The 9452-nt window shown below is 43.5% G+C and overlaps 2 protein-coding genes across 4 annotated transcripts; both read right to left on the bottom strand.

Moving 5' to 3' along the window:
- Positions 1-762: 762 nt before the first annotated feature.
- Positions 763-1898, bottom strand: Gas41 (YEATS domain-containing protein 4 Gas41). The gene is made up of 4 exons (XM_076814774.1): positions 1738-1898; positions 1381-1662; positions 1128-1308; positions 763-1056 (listed from the first exon to the last, which is right to left on the bottom strand). The coding sequence occupies exons 1-4, from the start codon at positions 1786-1788 to the stop codon at positions 884-886; spliced, it is 687 nt and encodes a 228-aa protein (XP_076670889.1). The 5' UTR covers positions 1789-1898; the 3' UTR covers positions 763-883.
- Positions 1899-2012: 114 nt separating this feature from the next.
- Pfrx (6-phosphofructo-2-kinase/fructose-2,6-biphosphatase) lies at positions 2013-9100 on the bottom strand. 3 transcript variants are annotated; one of them, XM_076814765.1, is made up of 8 exons: positions 8333-9096; positions 8095-8266; positions 5400-5914; positions 4964-5335; positions 4790-4891; positions 4463-4697; positions 3876-4003; positions 2013-2939 (listed from the first exon to the last, which is right to left on the bottom strand). In XM_076814765.1, exons 2-8 carry the CDS (start codon positions 8171-8173, stop codon positions 2883-2885), a joined length of 1488 nt encoding a protein of 495 aa, XP_076670880.1. In that variant the 5' UTR covers positions 8174-8266; positions 8333-9096; the 3' UTR covers positions 2013-2882. The 3 variants fall into 3 exon arrangements, with proteins under 3 accessions (XP_076670880.1, XP_076670882.1, XP_076670881.1); XM_076814767.1 differs by having other exon boundaries at positions 5487-5914; positions 8095-9089; XM_076814766.1 differs by lacking the exon at positions 2013-2939 and adding an exon at positions 2953-3628 and having other exon boundaries at positions 8095-9100.
- Positions 9101-9452: the final 352 nt, after the last annotated feature.

The raw sequence follows: 9452 nt of genomic DNA, 5'->3' as shown, positions 1-9452 counted from the left end.
TCGATACCATTGCGTATCGTTGTATGCCTTTATAAGACCCGAAATCACATCGCTGCAAATAGCGGCCGCGGTTCGCAAATTTAACGAGCTTGTGACATCCGAGTTTGACGCTTTTGCGCACGCGCGTGTGCTACGCTGTCAGAATCAGAAGTTTATGAAACACTTTCGGGAGTTGTTGGTTCTACGCATAGCATATATAGACGGAGCAGAAGCTGGGACTATAGGCGAGGGGAACGGTAGGTTTGGAGGGAAAAAGGCAGAAATTAGATACAGGCACGTCGGCCCGACGTCGGGTTAGCTTCGGAAGCATTCGGTATACATAACCACTGCGTTACCCGATTTGCCTGTATCGCACCCTTTACCGCGAATCTTACACCCCCCTCAGCTTACGCTCTGTCTATATATGAGCCGTTTATTTTGAAAGTGGCGTAAGTCCATTTTCCAAAAAAATCGAGTTAGCTATCTTAATAGTTACATATTATGTCTATGGTTCTACGTTCGTCTAACGAGATTCAGATACCGTAGGATTTTTTGAATATTTCAATTAAGTCCTATATTTTTATTTACACGAACAAAAAAAGCCCTAACTTTGTCTTTTGTTAGTGGTTTCAGGGTGGGGGCCCCCTTGTCGCGTTTATCTTTCATTGTACTTATTATTGCGTATTATTATGGCGTCAGCGCGCCTCTTTTATAGTAACTACAGACTCTCGCAACTATACGCGATAGAATCTTCTATCGAAATGTGATTTTAATACACATTACGCATTTAGACTCAATTATTTTATTAAATTTATAATTATGTTATAACAGGACTATATACATCGTATTTAATTGTACAAAATATTATTTTACAATAGTTTTCCAGGATTTCCTTAATCACTTGTCACGCAACAGACAAACTTCCACCAGCCTTTGAAATCTTAGCAATTTCATCCTTAAACTTAGCAATTGTCTCTTTTGCCAGTGTTAACTTCTCTTTAAGATCTATCACCTCCAGTCTTATTTTGTTTCTCGCTTCCATTACTGCCTTCATCGTGGATTCCTTCTTAGCTTCGACTGCAGGGTAAAAATTAGCTTTTAGGCATATAAATTTTAATTTTGATTAAACGACTGTCACGTATACCTACAGTCTGTGTTGTGTCGCCAAACACCAAGAGTTATAGGCCTGCCATTGTTTAACAAATGTTGCATAAGTGCTGTTGGGTCTTGGAAAACTATTTCCTCATAAAATTCAGACACTAAGCTCTTTTTGCCCAATTGTATATCGGGTGTTGTTTGGAATAGCTTCAATATATGATATATAGTCACCTGTACAGAACACAAGACTTTGCATGAGCCTATATCGGTCCATATTTGTGGCATTACAAGGATTATACTCACAGGACGTTCGTTAGGATCGTGGAAATATATTTTAATGACAATTTCAAATTCTCCCCAACCAGTTTCAGTGAGTTCGTAAGGTGGCTTTGTCATAATACGGTTGGGGTTATTGTAGCTCTCGTGCAATTTAAAATGGACCTTCTTTACATATTGTGACATGTCTTCGTTGTGATATGGTTTGACATAAACTGTCCATTGATGGGTGTGTCCGTCTTCTTCCCTTTTCTTGCCAAAATAACGGGCTACATTGCCGTACACTATGGGTTTCACGATTGTAACTCCCTGTAACGAATACAAATGATATATTTGCAGGTTATGCGCGGAAAATCTTTACGGAACTTCTTAAAGGAAGTTTACCTTTACTCTGCCACCAGAGTCAGGGCCAAACTCGTTAGTCGTTGCCATCATTGTGATTAATCACGCTGTTCATCGCATGTACTTTGGATACAACCGATTTGTACAACGATCGGGGTCCACTAAATGTAAACACAACCGCATCACGCCATTACCATTCATAATTCCACTGTAGCGCTACATGGCGCATTTTAAAAATATGGTAAATCGTAATTCGTTCAATTTTTTATTTGTGGGATGGATGAGTGGGGTATGAGAATTAAAAGTTTCCAAGGCCATTGTTTTCCAGTAAATGTATTTTTTTTCCGTCGTGAAGGGCATTAAAAAAATATGTACACATCTCTCGAAATAAATTATACTCCAAAAAGTTTTCTATCATCGCCCTCGCCGCTTGATCGTATTGACAAAAATATTCTGGGATTTATTCCCTGAATACCCGGCAACTGGATCATGTACGTAAGGCGATAAACTTTCATAAATGTAACATGATTCTCGTTCAGGACGACAGCTTCTAAAACGCGCAAACGGCTGTTAATTGTTTCCTGATCGGTATATACGCAGCTCGTTAAGTTGACGACCGCCGGAACATGATATCGGTAGAATATAATCGTTATCTATATCGTAGCATATCAGTGGAGATCAATCTTCGCATTTCCTATCGACAATTCATTTACAAACAACACGAAACATTCTACAGATAATGCGGACGGACGCTTCTGCAGAAAATTAAAGGCGTCATCTCGAGGAAATGTCAAATTGAAACTGATATACGTAAAGCGATTACACATGCGCTCGAGTTTCACGAAACTCTGCCATTTCACTTTTATTACTCAATGTGTTCCTGGGTTCTACCAGAAATGAATTGGAGATACAGGAGTGAAAGTATATCGGATCCGCGCATATTTTACTAGTTGTATTGTTAGAAAGAAACAGAGAAATAGAGAAAGAGAAAAACGGGAGGGTATCATTCGGTCGGGAAATTGTAGAGGATAAGATCGTCGCCTAAATTGATGAAACGTTAGAAGATGAAATGGATGCGCGTTGCGTCGGACGTGCAAAGGCAGCCAGCTGCCAAAAACGAATGCGTGTCTTCAGCACCTCGTAACGATCGTGACAATTAGCTCTGCCGCGCTACAACGTCGTCGTTATCACGTGCGAGACAATGTTCCTTTTCTTCGGAATCGTTCCTCTAGATATCCTGGGATCTGAAAATAGTTTCACAAGGACCGATTACATTCGGTTGCATGATGGCCCCACTACAGTAAGCAGCAGCTACCACGCATTACTACGTCTAGATTCTATGTGAACAGAAAATAATGAAGTTCTTGCAGGCATGTTATCAAGCTGGATTTAATGATAAGTTTTATGGTCACGTCGTACCATACTCTAGAAAGTTGTATAATACGTGTACAGATCACAACGTAGTACAAAATCTTTTTGCTCTACAACGACAAAACATTCACAATGCTTATTCGCTACGACAATTTACATTCACACAAACGAATATTTACCGGAAAGGATACGTGATTTATTAGAGAAATGTGGTATGTGGCGATGAGGTCCTTCAGTTTACAGATGCGTACAGTCTTAAGTTCGTATAACCGACCAGTTAGCAGGTTAGAGCGTCTAGTCTCTAACTTGCAACAAGTTAATGTTAACTATCTTACAATTTTGCACAAAACTATTACGTTGCGACGGTACAATATTAAGTACGTGCGTGGTACGACGTCTCGCGTTGTACCCATAGGTATGTACTATAGAGTATAAAGAAATGCATGCGGCGCAGTTTTAATTTGCAAGCTTGAGATTTAAGAGAGCGGATGACTTTAGGGTACATTAGACACGATATTAGATACAAGAAAGTGGCCCCAATCCACTAATGGTCACGCATATTCTGGGAACATTAAAACAAGAAACGTAAGGGGTTGTGGTTTGTTTGTTTATTGAGGGTAGCAAACAAATAGGAATATGTATTTCGATTCGGTTTCTTTCTTTCTTCCCTTCTTTCTTTCTTTCTTCCCTTCTTTCTTTCTTTATCCCAAATTAGCAAAGTACACGCACGCGTAGGATATATATGTATATATATATATACAGGTAGGGGGGAAAAACGATTACTATGATACAATTCTGATCGTTTCTACCTTTGGTTTCGGCCGATGCGTGTCCACCGCGTCGATAGGCAATCGAATGTGCTCCACTTTGCAACCATAAGCAACGGGCGTTAGTTTAATGATAGTGTGTAACGGTACTTGCAAATATGGCAATTCATCTGCAATCAAAAAAGGCTCATGTTGCAGTAACACAAAAAGTAAATCGTCCTTTAAGATTATCAATACCCTTACTAGCCGAGCAAAGAGAAGAACTCGCGACTTACGACAAGCGGTGGTAAATTTATGTAAACACGAACGGAGTGCCTTGAACTTTCATTGCATGAACTACGTCGTTCCAGGCACCCCGATCCCCGCGCACAGATCTATTTCCCTACTTCTTTCCGATAACTCGAACGTCAAAAGTTACGCAACCTCGACGCACGTGCTTCAACGTAAATACATTTCCGCGCATTCACAATGCGAACGGTTGAATGACGCATATTGTGTCTAATAGCTTTGCACCATCTGTACCGTGGCTATGTAAATGCTTAGAGCAAAAAAAAAAAACGAATAGAGTTAACGGCGTGCGAAATTGCGCTCGAGAATATGTAATCGGTATCAGTGTACGTTCTGCTTACCCGCGTTTTTGTCCAAGAAATAAGCTAGCAGACATCGCAGAACCGCTTGATGACTGACAACCAGTACATTACCCTGTCGTTCCAGCTCCATTATTACAGGCTCCAATCGCGCGACCAGATCTTCGTAACTTTCCCCTCTCGGATAACGATAGGAGAATTTGTTCTGATCTCTCGCGGCGAAATCGGTCGGGTACTTGTCAGCGATCTCCTCGTAAGTCATTTCTTCGCAGATACCCTACGCACGAGTGTGGAGAATTGCAACGTTTACCTATTCTCTCTATAATCGATATTCTTTCAGCTCCTTGCACTTCATCTGTCTCATCTTACCGCGTCGATCTCGTTGAGCGCCTTCCACCTTTCCTGAGGAGCGTTCACATCGCTCGCAGTCTGTATTGTCCTCTTCAGCCAGCTAGTCCACACTCGCAGTCCCTGCAATCGGTTGAATTTATGCTCCGTATTTTCCTCCCCCTATATTCCCTCTCTTTTGTACGCCATGCTTACCTGTATATCCTGGCCAGTGATAAAGCTAGCCAAAGCTTTGGCGTATTCCCAGCCTCTGTCGCTCAGCTCCGAGTCCCCGCCTATCTTACTGTCGATGTTCATCCCGCTCTCGCCGTGCCTGGTTAAGTAAATGGTGCGTGGCACTATGTGGATGTTCATGAGGTAATAGACTATCCTACTTTGTATATGACCCTCGTGCTTATGGACCAGCACCTTCTCGCCGGTATTGTAGATCTTCATGAAGGAAAGATCGCTCTCCTGATTCTCGTCCAGTGGCTGATATTTCTCTTGGTAGTGCTCGATCCTCAGCGTGAAGTCGGCCAACACTTCCTCCTTGTTCATGTTGGCGTAATCCGGACTGCTCACCTTTACCTAAACGAACAGAGGTTGCATTTCATCGTAACTCAGTCCCCAACTTATTCTTTCGTGATCGTACAGGAATGCTTGAACCAATAGTCGGTAGAACGGTACTATAAGAATCACTGTGTGTTTCAGGGGCATTTAGAAGAAGGCTGTTCCATACTTCCATGATGTTCTGCTCGACGATCTCCGGATCGTTACAGACAGACTCGACGAAGAATAGCTTGAAGCCCATCTTCTCGACCACGATATCCCAGATCAGTTGGCGTCTATCGACGGTGGAGTTGGTGGCGTCGAACACAGCCACCTCGCCGTCCCCGCTCTCCAACCACTGGCAGACGTCGTTGAGCGCATCCATCGCGCACTGGGTACGTATCGCCATCGCCTTTATATTGTCCGGGCGGAAGAACTCGTGGCATTGGTAGGCGGTGGTCGCGTGTCGCCTGTACTCCCCTAGATTGAACACCTTCGTGCTGATCCCGATCCAGTTCAAGTATCTACACAGCTTCTTCGAGATGTAGGTCTTGCCGCGGGCCGGCAGACCGACCATAGCGATCACATGAGGCTTGTTCACGAAATTTGCCCGTTCACCTACAACCAGCAAATAATGAGTCTTCCGTAAACAGTGGTAACATCCATTTCTTAAGTTCTAGAAGTCTATGCCTCTAAGCGCTAGATCGAGCAAGGAGGCGGTTGGAAGCTGGACATTTGAAAAATGCCTACTTAGTCCAGTGACATTAGGAGTCACGAGTTATAACAGAATCGAATTTTTTTTACAGGTCAATTTCACCGCTTTAGAGTGAATAAATATAAACTTTAATCTTTAGGGATATATAGAGAATATACAACTATATATTACGCAATTTTTTTGCTGGACTAACTGAAAACAGTAGAATGTTGCATACAAGCATGACGACTGACGAGTCGTTAAGCAGAAGTGAGCGCATATTGATTCGGAATTATCACCCAGATCGAAATTTCTTGTCAGCGCGGCAAACCGGTTTCTACCAATATGGATCTCGTATCTCATGCGCTGCGTGCACAGAGCGTGCTTTTCAATTATCGTTACATTGTCCAGCCCGTAAGTAGCTTTTATTGGGCAGCAAAAGTTTGCAGGAAAAAATATTACTCCACATTCCCCGTTTATCTATTTGCAAGCAGCGATCGTTTCCTCTCGGACTGGTACCGCTGATTATGGATCAACCTATAAGCGTAGATACGTATACTTTTTATTTATCTTTATTGGTTTTCCTGGCACGTGCCGATAGATCTGTCCTTCGCGTGCGGTCGCTTTTAACACCGCGGCGAATTATCGCATTTAGTACAGTAAACGTAGTTGGATAATAATTGTCCGCACGTTCGATCCCAGATAAAGCTGCGAGCGTGTTCGTGCCTGTCTGTGCGAATGTCGCTCGACAGCCGTTAGATTTATGCGACGATCAGAATGCAACGGCTGCCCAAAGAAATTTACGCAATTCCGGGTCGGATTCTATTAATGACCGCTTGCCTATTTTCACCAGCTTAGGCCACAGGGGGGAATAATAGAATTGGATTCTCATAAAGCTCGTTGGGATAAACGGATCCGTATATAAATGCCCAAACGGTTGCTGCTGATTCATGAATCTTGATCAGATAAAACAACAGCTCGACGTATCGTCACGAAGACGGCGCGTACTCTTGTTTGCCCATCGACTTTTCAAACGAAAAACATTTTCTTATCTGTCGTCGTTTACGAAATAGCACCCCCTGTGATTCGAAAAACACGTAAGCAAGCGGGCGCGCGCGCGCGCGCGAATGTGCCGTTCTTCATCGCAGTCCAATCTTTCTCAGATTAATTTTATCGTCGCGCTGTTGTATTTAACAATCGTATAAAGATCGAGGTACGATCGCACATTTTGACACGATCAAGAGGGGTTCTACGCGCGCATATAGAGAAGGGGATTTACGGTTACGCAAAGAATCACTTGAAGCGGGTGCCTCGTCAGGAAATCGATTGCCCTTGGAGCTCTCACAATTATTTTACACGACTTATGTCGAGAAAATCAGCTTTGGATATCCGTCGTCTGTGAAAGTATTCGACGATGGCGCCTCAGTGGTTTTCCGCGTGAATCGCTGCCACGTTCAAACAAAAGGCATAAGTATTGCATGGCGCCTGCGAAGGCAATTCGGCAAACGCCCCCTCAAGATTTACTCGAAGTAATTCATTCTAAATTTCATCAGCCTTATTGATGACGAATATGTATTGCCATTGAGCGTGTAAGTAGTAGTATCTATTCGCAGGAGCAATCATTCGTGACCAAGGTCAGGACTAAAGGCTGTTCTCATGGTGTCGGATACAACCGTCTTTGCACCGGCCGCAGTCGAATTCGTTTCATCACAAGGTTCGGGCAGTTAATACGATCCTCTGTCTATCAAAAGTATACACCTACGTAATACGCATCGTTCAATATAAGCGTGTTCTACGCGACCAGTATGGTGCAACGTCTCCGAGGTTATGTTCCTGGAGGGCAATTGGGCACGGTGCAGTAGCCCACGTGAGGCTAATCGGGGGCGGTACATTATCCCCATTAAAGTGAACTCGCCGAGGAAAATTTCCCATTTATAAAATATTAGGAACGTGTCAGGGACCGAGCGTAGGTTCGTAAATTCCTTTCAATTTTCTTTCATTTTCCAGTGAATCGTACCCAACCTAGTCCCTCCCTTGGCGATGTTTCAGAACAAGAACAGTCCCTCGTCTATATATACGTAATCGTAAGAAAAAAAGTTCTTACCTCGAATGGGAAAAGGTTTGGTTTGAATGGTGTCAGAGGTCGGTGGTGTGTAATGCATCTCGATTTTCGGATCGGTCATCCTACGAGATACGCGTAGATATTCCCTTTCCGATCACTTGGCTGAATGTCTCGGTTGGTTGTCTTTGGTTGTCTCGCTGGTGGCTAACACTCTCTAAGAGTGAAAGAACACTTGAAGAGATTTCTGAAAGGCTCACCAGGTGTAAAGTGCACTACGTACGTTCGTGTCGCTTGTTAATCGCGCATGGAAACTCGACGCGGTAATTTCACTTTGTCACTACGGCTCCATCCTACGACTCGTAATTACGGGCATGTCATCGCGTTAAACGCTCGGCATCGTCCCGATACAGTCATGGACATGCACTGCAAGTCTGCACGAGCGAACGCGAGCAACAAGCTTAAAGAGGTGGTCGGAAGTGGCGGAGTACAGGGCGAAGAAGGAGGCACCGAGGGAAGAGAGAAGAGGAACGTTCGCCGGAAAAGTCGGAAGTTTAATACGCGCCGCGCCGCACACAGACCTCGAGTCTCGAAGCGATTATTATTACATACGAATCGAGCTGCGGGCAAATCTCCTCGCCAGTAACTCTCATTGCGCGGCTTCTTCGCGTGTTCGGAGAAAACACTCGAACGACCATCGATTCTGTTAGAAAGCGGGCTCGATTATCATTTTGTTAATTGGATGCATTTCTCTCGAGCAGAAGAATATCCACCGAGGTACTTCGGAAATTTAACGCGAATTCCATTCGGAAGCTTTTGGCAAACACCACTGTACATGCGAGACACCTCTGACCAGTCCCGTAGCCTCGAGAGCGATCACGCGATTCCTCTTGACGTCACTTTATTCTTTTCGAACCGATTTCTTCTGGTTTCCGCGCGAACGAATGGGCTACTGTACTTCAAAGTGGAGTCATTCTTTATTTTAGTGTGATTGTCAAATGAGAACTGAATATGACTGAATATATTAATATAGATCGAGTCGTCAGTAAAATGGGGAGCACGAGCGGAGAGCACTAGCGAATGCCCGTTCGTTTCTTCGCTTGCCGCGGCAACCAATAGGAAATATTGGTAACTAGGTAGGGACGAATAAGAACACATTCTAGAAAATCACCAGCAGACAAGTGGCGAGTGGGATCGAAAACGCTTCGAATTAGTAATGAGGTGGCAATAGATATCTGTTTTATTATTTAAATAGTAGACAAGTAACGACTTGCTTCGCGTAATGTATAGTTTGTTAAACCTCCAACTATAGTTTCGGCCACGTTTAGGTCAACGTAACGAATCCCTGTAACTTCATTTTTCATTTATCTTTTGAATCTCTGTTTAAACACGTTTCTTATGTT

The sequence above is a fragment of the Andrena cerasifolii genome, chromosome 6 (genome assembly GCF_050908995.1).
Source record: "Andrena cerasifolii isolate SP2316 chromosome 6, iyAndCera1_principal, whole genome shotgun sequence".
Lineage (NCBI taxonomy): Eukaryota > Metazoa > Arthropoda > Insecta > Hymenoptera > Andrenidae > Andrena > Andrena cerasifolii.
The sequence above is the reverse complement of the archived record's forward strand: the minus strand, read 5'-3'. Positions and strand labels throughout refer to the sequence as shown.